General features: G+C 38.5%; 1 protein-coding gene across 1 annotated transcript in view; it reads left to right on the forward strand.

The window, feature by feature from the left end:
* Positions 1-5,222: 5,222 nt before the first annotated feature.
* The window catches only part of LOC127962174 (probable E3 ubiquitin-protein ligase HECTD4), an 83,938-nt gene continuing 66,833 nt past the window's right edge, over positions 5,223-22,327 (forward strand). The window contains exons 1-10 of the mRNA XM_052561672.1: positions 5,223-5,572; positions 9,020-9,597; positions 11,703-11,792; positions 12,334-12,461; positions 12,581-12,689; positions 15,721-15,859; positions 16,832-17,002; positions 17,942-18,134; positions 19,616-19,777; positions 20,689-20,802. Of these exons, the coding sequence (XP_052417632.1) occupies positions 5,423-5,572; positions 9,020-9,597; positions 11,703-11,792; positions 12,334-12,461; positions 12,581-12,689; positions 15,721-15,859; positions 16,832-17,002; positions 17,942-18,134; positions 19,616-19,777; positions 20,689-20,802 (1,834 nt within the window). The 5' untranslated portion in view covers positions 5,223-5,422. The remainder of the gene's footprint in view (positions 5,573-9,019; positions 9,598-11,702; positions 11,793-12,333; positions 12,462-12,580; positions 12,690-15,720; positions 15,860-16,831; positions 17,003-17,941; positions 18,135-19,615; positions 19,778-20,688; positions 20,803-22,327) is intronic.

The following is a 22,327-nucleotide window of genomic DNA, read 5'->3' on the forward strand; positions in this document are numbered from 1 at the left end:
CGTCAAGGTCCTTGGCAAGCCCCAGCGGGCAAAAAGCGACTCCAGAAAGTCAATGATGGAACTTGATGTGACCGAGCCTACAGATGTAACCTCTGGCCACTTCGAATGTAGATCATAAACTACTACAAGGAAACGCAAATGATGAGGCACACCATGGAGTTCCCCACATATGTCCAGCTGAAGGTGGTCCCAGGGTCGAGTTGGCCAAGGCAAAGACCCTAGTGGCGGCGGCACTGGTGAGCCTGTTTTCCCGCTTACAAGACATGGAGCACAATCCCGAACAAGCTGTTCAATGTCTTTGTCCAACCCCGGCCACCATACTAGATCCCTACAGCGCTGCTTTAGTTTGACTATGCCGAGATGGCCCTCATGAGCCATGGTCAGCACTCGTCCTCTGAGTCTAGCAGGAATGATGGCGCAGTGTCCACGAGCCAAGCATGTGTCATTCCAGCATGACAATTCGTGTTTCACTCTGGCATATGGCTGAATATCTGTTGCCACTTGAGTTGGCCAGCCATTCAGGACATACTCACGGACCGCCGATAGTGTGGAATCAGCAGCAGACTCCGCTGTGAGTTCCTCCAGGGACACAAAGGCTGTCAGGGGTGCATGCACTAAATTAATAAGATCCCCGTCCTCATCCGCCTGACAGAAGGCAATGGTCGATGACACAGAACGAGACAGCAAATCGCCCACCACATTATCTCTGCCTGTGGTGTATTGTATTGTAAAGTCATACTGCTGGAGGCGGTCAGTCCAATGGTACATGCGCAGTGGTTTGTGACCAGAACCAGAAGGAGACATAAGCGGTGATCAGGAAGGAGAAGGAGACACTGAGGGCTTGGTGATCAGTCCGAAGGGTAAATTTTCGGCCATAAAGGTAGGCATGCCAGCGCTCGCAGGCCCATACACAAGCCAGAGCCTCCCTCTCTCCAGTGGAGTACTTTTGTTCGGTCAGGCTGAATGCACGAGAAGCAAAAGCCACTGGCCGTTCGATGCCATTCTGGAGTTGTGAAAGAACAGCACCAGCAGCAGTAGCTGAAGCATCACAAGTGACCAGTGTGGGGCAGTCAAGACTAAAATATGCCAAGACAGGTGGGCTTGTCAACAGCTCCTTAAGCGTGTGCACAGCATCAGAACAGGCTGAAGACCAGGTCCATGGAGCATCCTTTTTGAGCAGTTGGCGTAGAGGGTATGTAATTGTGGAGTACTGAGGCAGAAAACGCATATAGTATGTTGTCATCCCTAGAAATGATGCCACCTGTGCTACGGATGAAGGCTCCGGCACCTGTTGTATAGCCTCAATATTGGAGTGCAATGGCGACAGGCCCTCGGCTGAAACATGAAAACCAACAAAGTCAACCTCTGGTACTGCAAATAAGCATTTCTCCATGTTAAGTGTCAAATTGTGTTGACTGAGTGCAGCAAAAACAGCCCTTAAGCGCTGTTCATGAATCACTGCATTTGGGGCATGGACAATGATGTCATCAAGGTAGATGGCAGTGCCAGGGACCCCAGCCAGTATAGTGGACATTATTTTTTGAAAACAACTTGGGGCCGAGCTGAGTCCAAAAGGCATCCTTGTGTAACGAAATACGCCAGAGTGCGTAACGAATGCAGTAAGATTTCTGCTGTCTGGGTGGAGGGGAACCTGGAGATAGCCTTGACGGAGGTCGAGTTTGGAAAACATTGTCGAGCCATGAAAGTGTGTAGTCAGCTCTTCGATTGATGGCAGAGGGAAGCGATCTGGGATTACTGCTTTGTTGACGGACCTTAAATCTACACAAACTCTTAGTCCGCCAGATTTTTTCTTAGCCACTGTCAGATTAGACACCCATGGGGAGGCGTCGACAGGTTCGATCATGCCCTCTGCTTGCAGTTTCACAAGTTCTGCTGTGACTTCCTCACGCAATGCCAGCGGAATGCGGCGAAGTGGCTGAATTACTGGTTTAACTGTAGGATCCAAAAGAGGCTGATGAGTGAACGCAGCTAGGCAGCCAAGGCCTTCAAACAATGCTGGCCATTCATGTTGCCAGGGACAGCTGACAGTCAGAACTTGAGCCCCCTTATTGTCCAGCAAAGAAAAACCCAGACTAATAAACAGGTCCAATCCAAGGATATTGTTGCCATGGTGTGTAATGTGAAAAGGGAAGTCGGGCAGGACCTTGTTGCCATACTGGACAGGCGCATGTACAAGGCCGATAACATCAATTGCAGAACTTCCATATCCAAACAGATTCAGAGAAGGCGACTGAAGGGGCAAGTGTGTCAGGAAACGTTCATAAGTAGCCATATTGAGTAGTGAGACTTTAGCCCCTGTGTCCAGTAGCAGTGAAATACAGGAATCTGCTATAGTAACAACACATGTAGAAAACCCTGCTGAATTGGTATTTATTGAATGAATAATCGCAGGTGTTGAATTGTTAACACGTGGGTTTCGTTGAGTAGGAGTTTGAACTGGGGCAGACCGACAACATTTTGCAAAGTGGTTCGGTTTTTGACAGCGTCGGCATGTTTGTCCCCATGCAGGGCAGTCAGGGGCACATGATGGGTGTCTAGTGGACCCACAATTTCCACAACGCCGATTAACTTGAGGACGTGCATATTGTATGTCTGCATTTGAAGGTACATCTGCCTCTGCCCTGTAAACTTGTGTGCATTCATGTATCATGTCTCCACTGTTTACACTTGAATCGTGTGATGTATTTAATTTAGCAGCACACTGTGCAGCAGACTCAATTTGAGAGGCCAGAATTACAGCTTTCCTTTAAAGTGAGATCATCATCTTCCAATAACAGCCGCTCCCGAACGAGTGTATTGGTTGTTTTTTCAATCAACTGATCTCGTATCATCTCATCTGATAAAGCACCAAAACAGCACGGTTTTGCCAGTCCTCTCAAGTCTGCAACATATTGAACAATCGACTCACCAGCGCGCTGTCTGCGCTGCCGGAACTGCAGCCGTTTTAACAGGACACTCTGTTTTTTTTCAAAGTGTCGATCTAGCAGTGTAATCGCAGCGGCGTAATCATCCGCATCTCCGAGTGTGCGAAATACACGCTGTCCTTCGGCACCAAGGCAGTGGAGGAGTATGGCCATTTTCCGCTTCGTCGGGACGCCATCGAGGCCCATTGCTAACAGGTATGTTTCAAACGACATTTTCCACTGCTCCCATGGGACCGTAGGTTCGCCAGGATGGGGCAAAAAGGGGTTCGGAGAAGATAGCGACAGCGCGGGGAATTCCTCAGCCATCGTTGTCGCCAATTGTCATGTCTGTAAAGAGGACTCGTACTGAAACTTATTTTACTTTTTATTGTTCTCATCAACCTTACTGAACTCCCATCAACTCAGCACTCACATCACTGAACTGTGTGAAAACATTCTAGCGTCCACGTCACTGTCTGTTCCTTACTCTTAAAGTGACCAGTGCTCTTTATATCTTATCAATGTAACAAACACATAACACATAACATAATAGCATGCAACACTACCTAAAGGGTTAGTTCACCCAAAAAGGAAAATTAAGTCATTAATGACTCACCCTCATGTCGTTCCAAACCCGTAAGACCTCTGTTCATCTTTGGAACACAGTTTAAGATATTTTAGTCAGAGAGCTCTCAGTCCCTCCATTGAAGCTGTGTGTACGGTAAACTGTCCATGTCCAGAAAGGTAAGAAAAACATCATCAAAGTAGTCCATGTGACATCAGAGGGTCAGTTAGAATTTGTTGAAGCATTGAAAATACATTTTGGTCCAAAAATAGCAAAAACTACAAGTTTTTTCAGCATTGTCCTCTCTTCCAGGTCTGTTGTGAGAGAGAGTTCAAAACACTGCAGTTTAGTGATATCCGGTTCGCAAACTAATCACTCGATGTAACCAGATCTTCTTGAACCAGTTCACCAAATCGAACTGAATCGTTTGAAATGGTTCGTGTCTCCATAAGCATTAACCCACAAATTACTTAAGCAGTAAACAGTAATAAACCGGTTGAAGAAAACGGTTCACCAGTTCTATTGTGCTTGACGTAATGATGTCATTGGCAATGATTGCCCTTCATTCAATCAATCACCAAACGAATCAGTTCGGTTCAGATGTTCAGTGTGTTGGTCTGCTTCACGCTTAATCACACATGCTCAGTATCATCAGCTCCTCGTTTCTCGAATCAGACGCGTCTGACAAAAAACAGTTCTTGACTCGAGAACGAGTCAGTCTTTCGCTCTTTATCTGGCTCGGCTCGGTGTTCATCTTCAGTTCTCTCTTCACAGCAGTTCAGTCAGTGTACTGTTTGAGTAAATGAATTACTCCGGCATTTTGGTTTGTTTTAATTCAGAGGGAGTGTCAGCCACAGAGGTGGGAGGGTCTGATTTGATCACGCGCTCTGTATGCGTGCATTGCATTCATTCAGAATGATTGCCTTAGTATTATTACACAATAAATACTAAATGGCTAGTATAACAAAACCATGTTAATGTGTGGATCCTTTAGTTTGACTTGGTTTCCTTTTTTATTTTATAAAATGTAATTAAAACATTATGTAACTGAGTACATAAATGAACGCGAGTAATCTTACCTGATGCTGATAAAACTAGTCCCGTCCGAATAGGGCTATAGCTGAATAAAGTGGTAGTTTTTGCTATTTTTGGAAAAATATGTATTTTCGATGCTTCAAAATATTCTACCTGACCCTCTGATGTCACATGGACTACTTTGATGATGTTTTTCTTACCTTTCTGGCCATGGACAGAAAGCTCTTGGACTAAATAAAAAAATATCCTAAACTGTGTTCTGTAGATAAACGGAGGTCTCACGGGATTGGCACGACATGAGGGCGAGTCTTTAATGACATAATTTTCCTTCTTGGGTGAACTAACCCTTTAATTTTCCTGACATAAATGTTCTCAATATGACAGTATCCATTTTGGAAAATTGTAACCTTTGTTGGAAAAGTAAATTATTTAATTGTTTGATTGTTATACATAACGCTGTGAACATTGTATAATAGTATGCACAATGCAAACTTAAAGTATGTCTGCTCTTTGAAAGTAAAACGCTTACTCAAGCACAAGATTCAGAATTTTTTGTGTGTGTTTTTTCAGGTGAACAATATCTATATGTATTGCCTGTAAAGTCAATTAAAGCCTTTACACAGCAGCCTGTTTCTTTACATGTTTAAAATCCAGCTAATTTCAAGACCCTGACGTTGCGTAAGGTCGTCACGTGGGTCACCCACAAGAAGCTCAAATTATTACAAGACATTCGGTTTGACGTTCAACTGGTCGGTCGGACGTGTGATTTTGGCACGGAGTGCGCGCCATACAATGATGATGCGGATATCTGTCGCCGGATCGCACTGAATCTGATCCCGGCGCGCGTTTAATTTGATGTTTGACCACCTTGCCCTTTTTCATCGGAGGAGAGAAAGAGATGGGATCAGGTGCTGTGGATTCTTCCCAGTGGCTGTCAGTGAAGGAAGAGACTATTTTCCTTCACGATGGACTTATTCGGGTCTCGGACCTAGCAGAGCTGCCCAGTGAAATCGGTGTGTCCGAACAAGGCGAATCCGACGAGCAGGAGGTATGTGTTTATTATATCCGTTTAGTTTAGATTGCGATACGACGTGAACTTAATTATCTTAACACCGAAGTTAACTGACGCTGACTCGGTCCTCCTGGGACTGGATAATGTCAGACCAAAACAAACAAGGCTTGTCAGATAGCAACATGCTAATAATAAAAGACTATTGTGGTGTTTATTCAAGTAAATGAAGCACTTAGTGGTATTAAATCACATATCATGTAGATGTCAGTTGATGTAAACATTCTCTAAGCCCTTTATGAACAGAATTTAACATTAGTGCCACAAATACTGAATTTAACGGTCGATCGATTTGGGTTGACGTTAACGAAGCTTATAAACTTCTCTTTAACTATTTTATTGTAAATGTATATGTCGTATATAATGAGAGGTGCACAGTTTTGTGTGTTACGTGTTAGCCTAGCACAGACAGGCTAGTATTAGTGGAGAAGAATCTCTCATTGACCTGTGCTTGGATTTATGTTACAGTTTAAGGTGGAAACCACACAGGTTTAAGACAATACAGTGTAATTCTGATGTAAAACGGCAGGATACGATAACTTAACGTTATTTTTATTAGTGAGATTTGCCTCATGGCTTTCCTCACTTACTGTAAACGCTGTACCACAAACTGTCTTAAACACACAGTGCCATTTTTCTCCATAAGTAATTTATTAAAGTAATAAAACATGAGCAGTCGTGTTAAACTGTAGTCATTTCGTAACAGTTAAAGGGCGTTGTTAGGCGATATGCTATCTGTGTGTCCCAAGTCACATACCATCCACCCTAAATAGTATCCGAGATTAGAATTAGTGTGCCCTAAATAGTATGCTGCAACTAGTATACCGAGGAAACCAGAATGGCTTACTGTTTCTGGTGGATCTGTGTGGACAAATATTGTCTTATTAAAGGAAACATCTGTGTGACTGAATAGTATTTTGTGTATCATTTTGGGGAAAAAGTAAGTGCAATATGAGTCACAACACAAGCAGTGTCCCACATTATGTACTATACACTTTCTACAAACAAGGGTTTTTCAATCTTCTGTGTCCCACAGACCCCCAAATATGATAGTCTTTGAAAAAGGGTCCATCATTCTAATATTTAAAAGGTCTCTATATAGATTCTTGCATAAAGACCAAATTTATATAGTGGAAATTTAATTCACTATTATTTTAAAAATAAGTTGCATTATTATTACTTAGATTATTATTAGATTATTACTGATTGTACTGCACTTTAGGTGTTTATTTATTTATTTACTAAATTACCCATTTTTTTATTATTTTTTTAAATTGCTTTATTTATGTGTAATTATTTTTGTTTTTACATTGTTTGATCCCGGGCTTCAGTTTGAAAATCGCTGCTTTACCCTCTGGTTTTCACTTATTTTTTCTGGTTAATTAAGTGCACCATCCGGTATTTGAAGAACCCTTTTTTAGGGCCTGTATATGCACCTCTTGGAATTGCTCTGTATATTGTTTTTGGTGAATTTTCAGTGTGTAAACGCTTCCTCACACTAGTATGCCTACTACAAAATGGCATAGAATAGTGCTGAGATGCATCTACTGTCAGGGCCCGTCCCAATAACACACTTGTGGTCAGTGCACTTAAACCACTTGTCTTCTTACATGATGCATTTCCTCTGTTTGTTGGTTACCTGATGGGACACACTTACAGTGTGGTAAAAATGCAATTAAAGTTTTTTTAACAGCCCTATATTTCCACAATTTGAGGTTCAACATCTTGCTGTTTCAGTGTTTGCCACACAAATGTCACTGTGCACTTCCAGTCTTTCTTTTGATCACAAAGGCCCACAGCTTGATGAAAGCCAATTATGTTATCCATTCTTTTCTTAAAACGTCTGTCTTTTGATTGTACAGGTGGAAAAGCACATAGCTAGCAACAGTGAATCTAATCTTCTTTCTGGCAGAAGTTCACTTTGAGAGTGAATGAAGTAACATCAATGAGTCTAAAGGTTGATGTGCTGTATGAAATATGCAATCTTAGATTAGAAGATTAGAAAGGGCGATTATATGCAGTTTCTATATTTTTAGCAAAGATGTTAAAACACTACTGAATAAATGTCTAAGTGGATCTAACAGCACCGGGAGAAGTTGTTAAATAAACAGTGGTTTGGGACAAAATATAATGTAATCAAAGTAAAACTTTATGAAATTTTAGGATGCTCTGCGAGTTATTTGTTGTAAATTGGACTAAACTGGTTGCTTTTTGTTTGCGGCTCTCAAGGGAAAGATGTGTTATTTTCTGCTGTACAGCACTGATGGTAATGTTTCAGATGTTTGTTCAGTAACAGAATAAACTTCTGACTCTTCAGACTTTCAGTCATGTGCATCTTGAAATGAAGCAAGTTTTGTGTGCTTCTTGTAACCTTAAACCAGTGGAACCACAGTGGTGCACTGGGCGAAATACCTGAGAGTAATCTCTAGATTAATTGTGCATTTATATCAAATAATTCTGCATAGTTGCTAGGAAGGTTTTCAGCAATCAAGCTACAACCTGAAATTGGGCAAACTGTCTAATGGAGAGGATTCAGAAAGAAATGCTCCGCTAGAAAGGAAATACCTCACTGCTTGAATTAAAGAAACAGTGTTGAGCAGGTATAATAGATGCAACTCTATTTTTTAATACTTTAAATCGTTTAATATGTATATAAACAAAAAAATAGTTTGACCTGTTCCATGATAATGTTGTTTTTGACCAGCATTTTAAGTGGCAAGATATAAAAAAAAAAAAAAAACAATTCCAAACAACAACAGTCTTAATGACTACTATTAATTTTGTATATAATCAGTTATGAGCGATATATAATTGTCCATGAAGACTGGAAGTGGAAAACTCCTTCAGGTTTGTAAAATTATAAGGCATGTTTTCTTTACAGATAAAATGAGCTAAAAATGAGGTTTAACTCAGACTGAAAAGTCAAAAATTGTTGAATCCTCATGTGAAATATTCAAAACTAATGCAATACAGAAATTGCAAAGTTAAGACATGACCAGTGCACAAGAAAATGCTCACTAAATCACCAAGGTCAGAAAAAAACAGGTGGAGCAGAAAAGACACATTAATTGCAAAATATTTAAGTAGTAATGTGAAGAATTAGATGCAAAACCATCAAATGTGTATATATTTATATATTTATATGACACACACTCACTGATACACACACATTTTATACTGTTAGTATGCTTTAGTACTAGTATGTCTAAAATAATAATGAATTACAAATTCAATTAGATATGCAACTTATAATTTTGGGTTCCCATTATAGCTTTTAAAGGATTGTGTGTACTTATATATATATATATATATTTATATATTTATTTTTTTTTTAAATTGTTTGATAAAATCCCTGAATTTGACGGCGTTGAAGCAAGTAGCTAATTTTAGATGACCCTGATGAAGGTCTTTTCTGTGCTCTTGCAGATCTTGACGTTCGAGAGTAAGAACCCAGCGGAGCTCGCCGAGCGCCTGCGAGCCGTCTGTGGAAACCAGAGCAACGCTTACACCAGACTCTTGGAGTACCGTCTCAATGCTCTGCGTGGCCTGTGGGGGGCGCAGCGGCAGCTGGCTCTGGAGGAGCAGCAGGAGCATGACGGGGTCGTCCCGGGGAGCGCCGGAGGGGCCGACGACGAGACACTGGCCCTGCTTAAGAGACAGGGCTTCCTGCAGCCTCAACACCACCACCATCACACCACCGATCAGGCACCGTTTACCTCACGCGTCGGCCTCCTCTTGGTGTTTCCACTTCTGCAGTCACAAACCCGGCACGACCCTGCGCTCTGCGGCGTCACCGCTGAGGTCCTGCTGGCGTGTCTGCGTGACTGCCAGCCGCTCAGCCTGGGCAAGGAGCCCGCAGACTGCCTTAACGGCCTGGAGAGGTTGCTCTGCTCCTGGCTGGAGGAGAGGAGTGAGCCGGAGGGAGCGGCGCAGGCGAGACCCCTGCTGACCCAACAGCAGAGACAGAACGCAGCGGCTGCTCTAGTGGCTCTGTCATGTGCAAGGTAGGGCTGCTCGCTTATAGCAAAAATCATAATCACGATTATTGTGGTCAGTATTGTATTCAGGATTATTTAATACGATTATGATATGACCAAAACTTTATATGAGTGATTTATTTAAAGATAGTGATAAATGTCAAATATGTATTCCCTGTACATAAGGTTGCTATGACATCTGCATTTTTGAGACCATCAGAATTTCAAACAAACAAGAAGTCCTCAAAATTATTGACCGTTAAATGCATATTTAAATTCTCAACTCTTTACGTTCATTTATTACATGAACAATGAGGGTATACATTGAATAGCCACCATATGCAGCGTTTTGACACATTTTTGCATGTATTTGACCGTTTAGACGTGCACCTTGAGCTAAATGATGACTTTGCATGTCCGTGTTCTGTTCTGTCTCTGAGTGCATATCTCTTCCTGAGGAGCAGCGCAAGTACTCTTTTACACTTTTAAAATAATCAATATACTTCGATAAATAAAGCACGTCCCATTTTGCAAATGTCATGTAACATGATTTTACTGATTTGCACGGGAAATTTGGCTTTTATGGTGGAACAAAAGCTCAGCGCTGCAAAAGGGTGTGGAATGGGGCGCAATAATCATTTTATTTTGATTGTTTTATTTTCATAATCGTTGGAGGCCAAAATCAAAATTTTATAGTTTTTTCGATTAATTGCACAGCCCTGGTGCAAGGTGAGCGCAGTACAACAGCTACTCGATTTCTGCTTCAGCTTTTATTCATGGCTGTCACTTTGCAATATTATGCAAAATCATTGTTTTTTTTTTCATGCACTGGTCAGTTTTGAGATTTTTTTTTACGGATGCACCAAAATGAAACTAAAGTTTTTATTAAATTCTGTTCAATTCAAGTTTATTTGTATAGCGCTTTTTACGATACAAATCATTTTAAAGCAACTTTACAGAAAATTAAGTTTCTTCAATATTTAGTAGTAGCTGCTGTTCCAACAAAGTAAAATTAGTTTAACCCAAGCTAAAGGATAATAACGTGCGTTTGTTAAGATACATTACAAGGTTATGAGATGCGTTATTCGAATGCTTGGTGAAAGAGATGTGTTTTTAATCTAGATTTAAACAGAGAGAGTCTGTCTGAACCCCGAACATTATCAGGAAGGCTATTCCAGAGTTTGGGAGCCAAATGTGAAAAAGCTCTACCTCTTTTAGTGAACTTTGATATCCTAGGAACTACCAAAAGTCCAGCGTTTTGTGACCTTAGAAAGTGTGATGGATTGTAACGTGGTATAAGGCTAGTTAGGTAGCAGGAGCTAAACCATTTAGGGGCCCTAGAGCAGTCAGCAGTTACAGGTTCCTTTTTTGGACATTCGGCGCGTTTTTTTGGGAAAGTATGCTTGAATTTGAAATATTCGATATTCGCGATTTATTCACATTTTACATCGTCGTCAAAATTATTCTGATATTATTGCTTATATTCAATATATCGCCCAGCCCTACTATGAAGCGTCAGAGGATTGCATAAAAATATCTCAATTTGTGTTCTGAAGATGAACGATGGTCTTACGGGTTTAGAATAACATGAGGGTGAATCATTAATGACAAGGTTTTCATTTTTTGGTGAACTTTCTCTTTAGTAACCAATTAATTAATCTCATTGAGGGTTGGCGATATGACCAAAAACCTCAATCAAGATATGACAGTTTGTCTGATTTATGGAGTAATAAAAATAGATCCATATTCCCATGTGTAAATCTAACATGCAAGTCATTTAACTCTATTTTTGTCAGCAAAACAAAATGAATTTTAAACTGAACGTTAGGAATTATGATGATATCGGTTATGATGATAATTGTTTATCTCTCAGTATAGTTGCCCCAGTTGTTATGTATGGTACTCTAAATGTATTTTGGTCTGATCAGTTTATCCAGTCAATCATAAATGGTAAGCTGAGACACACTGCACTTTACTTAAGTACTAAAGTACTCCGTGCCTTTCCTTCAACCACTTTGATCTGATATGTCTAGGAAGGAGTCTCTCTTGATTTCATAGCTGCATGCATCACTATATCAGTCAAAAACAAAGGGGTAATACAGCAAGGAAACATGTCCTGTCTGTGTTCGCAGGGGTTCCCTCAAGACGTTCATTCACACTGTCCACCTGCTGCAGAAACAGACAGACCTGGGTCCGCTTCCAGTGGCTGATGTTCTCTACAGGTATTATTACTCTCTGTGAACACATGTTAAACTGCTTCTGTTAACTGGTGACTCCTACGAATGATGCAGAATAAACAGGGTGGGAATTATGAACCAGTTTTAAAACTGTAACTTTAAAAGGAGTCGTATCTTCATGTTGTATTTTATGAAAGGTTTTAGTGACTGGACATTATTGACATGATTTTTCAGAATGGAAAACAGAAATTAAACTGCTTTGGTGAATCTATACACCAGCCATATGCAATAGTGGTTAAAAGTTAAGAATAGTTATGGTTTTTAAAAAACGTTTTTGAAAGAAGTCTCTTCTGCTCTCCGAGGCTGCATTTATTTGATCAAAAGTTAGTAAAAAGAGTAAAATAGTATCACAATTTAGTATCACAGTTTTCTATGTGAATGTATTTTAAAACATAATTGATTTCTGTGATGTAAAGCTGAATCCTCAGCATCATTCCTCCAGTCTTCAGTGTCACATGATTCTTCAGAAATCATTCTCACATGCTGATTTGCTGCTCATGAATGCGTAATATCCTCTGATTTGCAGACTGCTGCTTCTTGAGGGAGGTCCAGGCTCACCGTCCTGTCTGTTAGGGGCGAAACACAGTGTTTCGTGGGGCTTTGAGGACATGCTGCCCACACCAGAGAGCAGCGCCGCTGGAGCAGAGAGCAAAGGTGAGAGAACAAATAGATGGCAGACCAGTGTTTTCAGATGCACGTGAGCACTGAATTCTGTTCACTTCCCTGTCTATTTGTGCCTGTAATGACACATACGCTTGAAATTATGTTTGCAGACACAGACCTGGGCCGCAGCCTGGCTACAGATGGTTTCTATCTCTACACAACAAACTCTTTTGGGAAGGGCTTAAGTAAGCTGGGCTCGGGGCAGCATGGGACGCTGAGGTAACTCTAAAACCACCTCACCTCCGCCCTGCTCTTCTGTTTGTGCCAGTGACCTCCAGGCCACTATTGTGCTCTTTCTACAGCTCCTGCTTTGTTCTGCTGTTGTCTCATTTCTGCTCTGTGAGCAACTCTATTTGTTTGGACCCGGTGAATTCTGCTGTCAGTGAACATCAGTGTGTTTTTCCTCTCTTAAATGTCCACTTCTCACACTTCCTCAGTCTTATGGTTGTATCTCATAAAGAGATGTCCTGGACATGTTTCAACCAAAATGTTAAAAATAAGAAATCATTTTGCCTAAGGGAAAATTTCAACATTACAGGGGAGACTGGGATGTGTTTTAACCATTGAACCTCTTTTTTTTTTTTTTTATTGTTATCCTGCACAGTGGAGGTTTTTAGTGTCTGTGTACAAATATTTACATTACATTTACATTCATTCATTTAGCAGATGCTTTTATCCAAAGCGACTTACAAATGAGGACAGTGGAAGCAATCAAAAACAACAAAAAGAGCAATGATATATAAGTGCTAGAACAAGTCTCAGTTAGCTTAACACAGTACACGTAGCATGGGCTTAATAATATAATAAATACAAAAACAGATAGAATAGAAAAAGAATAGAGCAAGCTAGTGTTAGAGGTCTTTACACATACACACACACACATACAATTGCATAATTAATGAAAAGAAAATAGAATACAAAAAGATTAGAAAGGTAGTTAGATTTTTTTAAGAATAGAATTAGAATATTGAGTGATAAAGTTAGATGGTCAAATAAAGATGGAAGAGATGTGTTTTAAGCTGATTCTTGAAGATGGCTAAGGACTCGGATTGAGTTGGGGAGTTCATTCCACCAGGAGGGAACATTTAATTTAAAAGTCCGTAAAAGTGACTTTGTGCTTCTTTGGGATGGCACAATCAAGCGACGTTCACTTGCAGAACGCAAGCTTCTAGAGGCACATAAGTCTGAAGTAACAAATTTAGGTAAATGGGTGCAGAGCCAGTGGTAGTTTTGTAGGCAAACATCAATGCCTTGAATTTTATGCGAGCAGCTATTGGAAGCCAGTGCCTGTGTATGAGCTTAAAATAAATGTCTTTCACTGTGTATGTCAAAAATAATTTTTGCGGTAGAAACCAGATTTAATCACCGCGAGAGCTTTCCAATATGCGCGCCACTGAGTGGCGTCTCTACTTCCTGGTCAGAGAGCACCTGTCCATCAAAAGCTCACTATCCAATCAGAGTAGATCACTGTTAACCCCGCCCCCACGAGAGGTTTGTATCAAAGCACCAAACGAAAAACTGCGAAGCATAAGCGAAATCTGTGGCAATGCATTCAGAATCCACGATTAGCAAAAACCAATCTTTAAAAAACATTAACAAAGAATGAAGCTTATTTGAAGAGCCTGTTAAATTTGTGTGACTGAGTTTGTTTTTCTTCTTTTGTAATGGCATATTTTTCATAGTTTCTGAAAAAGTTATGTTCAGTTTTATAAAGACAAATGTAATTCCATAAAAAGAGAGTGGATTTCATGCATTATTACCTGACCAGGATTTTGCAAATATAATGGACTATAGGAATATTATTATTTTACTATTATAGTAATTAGATTTTTATTATGTCCATTTTAGATCTATTTAGATTTTTTTTTTTTTTCAGTTAATTGAAACTATTTGTAATAGTTTAGTTTAGTTATCAGTAATGGTGCTGGATAGGAACTTGAGTAGCTAGAACATTTAAAAGTATTTATCAGAATTTAGAAATGTATACAAAACTTAAGTCAACCACACACACACACACACACGTTTACTGTCTAAATGGGGAAATTTGAGAAGTTTTATGGTTCTTATACTGTACAAACTGTATTTCCTGTCGCTCTACACACACACACACACACACTTGGTTCTGGTCTTTTCACATCCCAGTAACGGTCACTAAGTGAGGTGGTTTAAATGTATTTATATTTACAGTTACAGTTATACATTTAGCAGATGCTTTTATCCAAAGTGACTTACAGTGCATTCAGGCTACACATTTTTTTTTTACCAGTATGAGTGTTCCCTGGGAATTGAACCCACGACCTTTTGTGCTGCTAACGCAGTGCTGTACCACTGAGCCACAGAAACACAGGTATATGTATTTATATCGTCTGTGGAAGGCGTAGGACCATATAATGTTCACCCAATCGTGTCCCTTGGTCCGAGCGCTATGATAACGAATGTGTTTGCATACCTCTGTCTGAGCAGACATGATCCATCATCAGCCTGCTTCATTACGCTATTACAGAGCGAGTGAGAATGAAAGGCATTGTTATTGTAATATTATGCTTCTCAGAGGTGAAAGAGACTTGAGGTAATCTGACAGCGTTGATGCCGTCTCTCATGGTGTGACTGGTTCACCTCTGTGTGGTTCTTGTGTTTTGGAGGAGGCGTGGCTTCGGAGAGTGATTTGCTGGGAGGGTGGGATCGTGTGCTTTCAGCATTGCCTAAAAAAGAGATCACCTACCCTAACTTTAACCAATATTTTATGTATTTGTTTAATAGACCCTTTTAGAGCCTACTTCACACAGCACTAGCTGAAGGTAAAACAAAAGGAAATCTGGAGGTGGCCAATTCAAATCACAGATTCGCTACATAATGATTATACATGTATTAAATATCATAATGAACTTAAAATATTATCTTGTTGGGTGCCAGAATCGATGTAAGACGGCCTCAAATTTGATTTTTTTTGCATACCTGCTGCCACTGGCAGACAATTAATCAGACAACAGCTGTGGTTAAACATGATAATTGTAAAAAAAAAACAAGCTAACAAACTCCGTAGCTAGCGTTAGGGAAGCAGTCAGGAGAATCTTTCTGCCTCCACCTAAGCCCCGCCCACAGAAAAACATCACAGCGTTTACTGGCAGTAAAAGGGTTTATGGTTAATAGCATCTTTAAAAAGCACCATGGCTAAAAATACTCCACTAACTGTCGACAATCCGTGCTCGTCTCTGAAAGCTAAAACTTTGTCCTCTGCTCTTCCTCCCAGGGGTTTTGTGTACTGTAGGAATGAGGAGCTGGAGTCGGGGTGGATGGCACACAGCAGTGGCTTTCTGCTCCACCGTCCAGCCTCTTTTGACAGCAAACCTCATCAGCTGTGCCAGATCATCGACCCCTTCACACTGCAGGTGCGACCCCTGCCTCTCAAACCATCACCCTTCACACTGCACTTTCAAAATGACATTGCAACCATGTATTTGCATATTTCTACTCTTAAAAGTTTTTTATTTCTAAGTATGCTTGAAAATAAAAAAGTTGCATGATTTCTGGACATTCTTGTTGAGTTTTTCCTAATGAGATATGCATTTTGGAAAAAAAATGTAGTGGTTTCAACAAATGTTGGCAAAAAATGGGTGCCGAATGTCAGCTTTTTTTGTTCATAAAATTAAGAATCTATTCAGTTTAATTACATTTTTTATAGTGCTTTTCACGATGCATATGTTGCAAAGAATTTATTTAATTTAATTGCTTTAATTTAATTTAATTTTATTTTATTTTTCAAGTTTATACCCCCTCTATGCTGTAATTTCAGTTTAAGTAAAGAATTCATGACATGTCAAATAGTTGGTGGATTACTCCTGAAAATGTACTTACAAAATGTTTAGAAAAATGTAAATGATTTAGTATTTTTTTTTTCTGGATGTCAGTTTTCTTCTGAATTTTGCAAGCAGTTTTCTCAAAGTTGCAAATGGTGGAAATTTAGTCTTGAATCCTCCACGATTACCAAGATTTGTAACATGAAGATGTCAGTCGACCCCAAAAAATACCATTATGCAGAACATTTATACCAGCAGGGTGGCTGAGAGTGCCTTTAGAAAAAAAAACTAAGAAGTTAATCTGAATTGAATCTACATTTGTATGAAGTTATGACAGTACTGCACTGCAGATTAAAGCCCACAGTCAGCAGTCCTCACATGAACGATTATGAGAATAAATAAACATCACTGGCATCGTTTTTGGACGAGCAAATTAATGTTTTATTTTTTCATGTATTACACTTTATTTCTTCTATGGTTGTCACGATAACATAAAGGAACAGTTACCCTGTTATCATTTACTCTCCCTCACTCTCCAAATCTCCCCGTTTCTCTCTGTTGAAGGTTTCCCAAGTGGTAGCGATGCCCCTCCATCATTTCCCAGTGGGCAGCAGCTTGACCAGCCTGCGTCTGTGTTCTGATGGTACCTACCTCTACTGGGTTTGGTCTCCTGTCAGCATCAACGAGAAAACCCAGAAAGGCCTATCTGTCTTCATGGATGTCTTCCTGCTAACGGTATGAGACTTTGCTAATATCAGACTTACTAAATTCATTGTTCTTTGTGCTGTTTTGTAGTTGCATTTATATTGCAGTTTTTGGTTGCATGCAATGACTGGTAACCCTTTTGAAAATTAAGCACACTTTTGCATATGTGTGAAAAAAAAACAAAAAACTTAAGTTTTTTTTTTTTTTTTTTGACACTTAAGTGCATATTATTTGCAATTTATTTAAAATATATTATAGTTTGAATTTATATTCAATGCGATTATCAAAATTTGTGTGTGCTTTTTGAGCCACTTATAAAGCAGGACTGAAGTATATCTTTAAATGTAATTCCAAACTTATATCATTTTTGAAATATGGTTAAAGTAATGTACTGACAAGCAAGTATGCTAAGCCAAAATTACTTTAATGGCATTTCTATTGAAACTTGTATGCCATGTTTTTAAATGAATTTCTAATTACACATTTTTAATAATGAAGCTGACATTTATTACATGTATTAATTCTAAATGCAATATGAAATTACAAACTGCAGTTAAAATTATGATCAAGTATATCTACATGTGCACTCGTGTTAGTCAACACATCAAAATAAGTGCTTTAAAGCACGACAAAAGATTATTAAAACTGATTTAAAATGCACTTTAAAGTAAAACTTTTGATTTGACATTATTGCAAAGGTCAATTTTTAAAAGTGTAGTTAAGTGTGTTCAGAAACTCATTAAGTGTCTCTCTTCAAGTCATTTAACTGGGCTTTTATTTCATTAACATTATATTATCTGCAAGTGTAGTTTTTAAAAGTATCTTTTTTAAAATTCGTAGCACACTACAAGTGCGCATTCAGTCCAATTAAGTGCACTGAAGGAAATTATCATAAATGAAGCAAGTGAATAAGTGTTCAGTGAACCCTCACTTCACGAGCTCCCAATATCTACTTTGTTTCTTCTGCAGACTGAGTCGGGTCTGTGTGTGGCCAGTCCTATACAGGATCGGGTGATCCTGTCACGAAAGGAAGGCGATTCATCGAAGTGTTTGAATGAGCTGCTCCTGAGCCGAATGTCTCGCTTTCGTGCCTCGCACTCGTCCACACTAGCTGCTCTCACCGGCTCCGCCATCACCAACCCCGTCAAAGAGGAGACGTCGGGTAATGCTGCTCTGTTTTGATTGTGCCTCGGCTGTTCCCAAGCACCAGCTTCTGCAGCTCAGTGTCTACAATTATGGGAGCCGCTGTGGGAAATAACTTTGCTCAATTTGACAAAAAGTTCACATGTAGTGTACTTCAAATATTAAAGGTATATTTTTTAAAAAACCGTGCTAACAGGTAATATAATGTTAAACTAAATAAAAGGCCACTTAAGTGTCTTAACGATACACTTTAATGTCAGTTTATGAACACACTTAAGCACACAAGTAATAATGTCAAATTAAGCATTTCACTTTAAAGTACATTTTAAATCATTAGGCTTTAATAATCATTCATCATTTTTAAAGAAGTACACTTATTTTGATGTGTTGACTAACATACTAAAGCACATGTAAAGTACTTGATTATAATTTGAACTGTAGTGTGTTACTCTATTACATTTGAAGGTGATATATTTCAAATCTACTTACAGTAATTGCAACTGCATCATTACAAATATGTGATTTCAAATATATTTAAATACACAACATACAACTTTCAGAATATATATATATATATATATATATATATATATATTTATACTGTGACAAATTCTTTAAGATGTTGGGAATATCTTAAAAACTGTGCTCAAGTGTAGTTAGGAGAATTGGTGCGGTTTTAAAGGAAAATAGCAGAAATGTTATTGATTCGATGTCGTTCACAGTGAACAGAAGTGGATGCAGTGTTATTTTAGTGCCTGTTGAAGACCTGACAGGTCAAAATGTTGCGCTGTTTAATTAAAAATGTTAAGTTCAGTATACAGACATTTACAGACTTTTCTTTTTTTTTCTCAGGTTAATGTTTTTTTCATTTTAAGTTTAAGTTAAGTATATTAGCTTAAACTAAATGAAAAATTTAAATTTTTCTTTGGAAGCTATCTGAAATAAAGTAAGCTTAAGTTTTTTTTAAAAACATTTTTGGTAACACTTTAGAATAAGGTTCCATTAGTTAATGTTAGTTAATGAATTAATTAACATGAACAAACAATGAATAATACATTTATTACTGTATGTATTCATCTTCGTTAACGATAGTTAATGAAAATACAGTTATTCATTGTTAGTTCATGGTAATTCACAGTGCATTAACTAATGTTAACAAGCACAACTTTTGATTTAAATAATGCATTAGTAAATGTTGAAATTAACATGAACTAAGACTTATAAATGCTGTAGAGGGATTGTTCTTGCTTAGTTCATGTTAACGAAAGTAGTTAACTAACATTAACTAATGGAACCTTATTTTAAAGTGTTACCACATTTTTTATTAGATTTTATTTTCCCTTCATTTTATTTCAAGTAACTTTTTTAAGGTTTTAGTTTTAGTTAATTCTAATAACGATAGTGAATGGGAAAAATAGACTAAACAACCACAAACACAACTTCACTGTATTTTTAGTTGCAATGTTGATGGTGGTCTCTTGTCTTTTTCTCTCATCCCAGTGGTCAACACAAGCTGTGGTCTGTCTTTAAAAACACTGAGGAAGACTCCGATGTACGTGTGCGGGACGTCTCTGGTGATGCTGGTGCCCGCTCCAGGTGTAGCTGGGAGCTCGGCCACACGCTCGCTGTTCGGTGGATCCAGCGGCCTTTCTTCCCTCAAGAGTAAGATCTTTATACCCTATATACTTTCTTACTGAACTCTGTGATGGATCGTGATTAATGGTGAAGAATGCTTTAACCATCTTGATTCTTAACACCACAGTTAGTTAACCAAATATTTAATGATTAAAGGTTTCCCTGGTGAAAAATAAATATACTAAAACATATTTGAAATACATTTGTTTCATGCTAAGTATACTGCAAATACATTTACATATTAAGCACTTAATAAATGATGCTGAAATTGTACGTTTGTAATTGTATTGGTCTAAAGTACTTTAGATATTCTTTGACTAAAACTAGACTAAAATGTTGAGTCTTTTAGTTGACTAAAACTTGACTAAAGCGAAATAGAATAAGGTTGAGTAAATATGATAAAAACTTAAAAAGGACATTTAACACAGGACTAAGACTAAAATTGAAACAGCTGACAGAATTAACACTAGCTGATGTCCAACTAAAGATATACTGAAGTATATTTGATTGTCACTTTGAGTGCACTTTAAATATTTCCCATTTAAAAAACAATATTATTCAAAGATCATACAGTCCTCATCAATAAGGACATTTAAACACATTTTAAGCTTAATACTAAGAAATATGCATTGTGCACAAGTTGCACTCCAAAGAAAGTTTAGTTATATATTTTTTTTTAATCAAGTCTTGTGCGATATGCCAGCAAATATATTAATAGATTTCATTTAACGTTAGTATGAAATCAATCAAACTTTTTCATTAGGGTTTGTTTATCCATAAATTAAAACAATTTCATCATTTATTCTCCCTCATGTTCTTCCAAACCCAGTGATTTTTAATAAATCATCCAGATGTACATGCAATCCAGCCATTGTTTATTTTAGAGCTTTTATTAAACCTTGTCAATCTCTTGTTAACGTTTGTGTTTTGTTTCCTAGTCCTGGCGTCTAGTTTGGTGTTTAACCTGGCTGACGGTCAGTTTAGCAGTCGTGCTGATCTGGTAGATGCTCCAGGAAGCTCTCTGGGTCGCGGGGCTCAGGTCGCCGGACTGGGTAAGAATCAGACCTTCTGTGGTGGAGCAGACCGACACAAACACTTAAAGTGCCCCTATTATGGATTTCTGAAATGTACCTTTCATGCGGTGTGTAACACGGCTCTTAAGTGAATGAAAACATCCTGCAAAGTGGAAAATAGGTGATTGTCTTCAGAAACATTTTTTGTTATGCTTCTTGAAAGTCTCTTCATACCCCGATAGCAATCATCAAGTTAAGTGGTCTAAATGTATTCATATGTAGTTGTATATTCATTGTGGAAGGCGTAGGACCAAGAAATGATTGCGATCAAAACACTCGGTCCAAAGAGGGCGTTCAGGGGGCGTGGCTTTGGACGGCGATTGCAGGGAGGGTTGGACATTAGCTTTCAGTGCTATCTGGCTAAAGTTAGCCTTTTCCAAGATCTCCTACTGCACCTTTAAATCTGAAAATGCACCGTGTATAAATTTATTGTCTCTCAAAAGAAAGAGTCGACCCTAAAAGAAAGAGCCATTAGCAGATTCCTGTGTATCGCATCATGTCGAGAAGACACTGTGAGGGTAAATCTGTTTTTCTTTTTTTACTGCCAAAGGATGAGGCTGTTAAGAATCAAAGGGTTAAACATTTATTTTTACAGCAATAGCACAGTAGTATAGCCCTAACCTTGTGTTGTGTCCCCATCATTTTACTGAAGACTGCTGCAGTGTTTCCAGCAGACTTGGTGGGGCTACCCCCGTGGGATATATATGTATATATATGCAGTGTTGGGAAGGTTACTTTGGAAATGTAATAGGTTACAGATTACAAGTTACCCTATTTAAAATGTAATAGTAGTGTAACTTTTTAAAAAAGTAATGTAACTAATTACTTTTGAGTAATTTTTGATTACTTTTATAAATATCTAATGAATGTTTATTTGCAACTGTTAATCATCTTCAACCATTTACACCAGGCAGGTTTAACCTTAAAGTAGTGCTCAACACTGTCAGACTTTCACCATCCTTCATCACTTGAATTAAGATGATCACATTTGAACACATCCACCACACAATCAGACTTTAGTACTGCCTTTTACTTCAATGAGATTGATATGAAGTTCAATGCAGATTTAAAATCAAAATAAATAGTTTATAGATATTGTTTTTGAAACCAAATCTTTACATAACTATAGGCATCTAACTGCATCTAACAGTGGTTTGGGGAAAAATAGTTCATAAAAAAATAAAAGCATATACATCAACTCAAATACGGTTATCTAATAAGCATGTGTCCTATTTTGTGTACTAAACTCCTGAAACATTAGTGTCTTTTTGAAACACTGCTGTCTCTTTGTATATGATATGATGATAGTTTCTCAAAATAATAAAAAAAAAAATGCTCAAGAAATGACTCAGAGCAGTTCTAGAGATTTTCATGAGTTGCGGACTGGGAAAAAAAAATAGGCTGGGAAATCTCACACTCATAAACCCACAACCCATTCTGAAACATGGACAACCCTATTTTTTTTTGGACCTGACATGAAAAAGATTTAAAACCTTAGGTTGGG

The sequence above is a fragment of the Carassius gibelio genome, chromosome B7 (assembly GCF_023724105.1).
Source record: "Carassius gibelio isolate Cgi1373 ecotype wild population from Czech Republic chromosome B7, carGib1.2-hapl.c, whole genome shotgun sequence".
NCBI lineage: Eukaryota > Metazoa > Chordata > Actinopteri > Cypriniformes > Cyprinidae > Carassius > Carassius gibelio.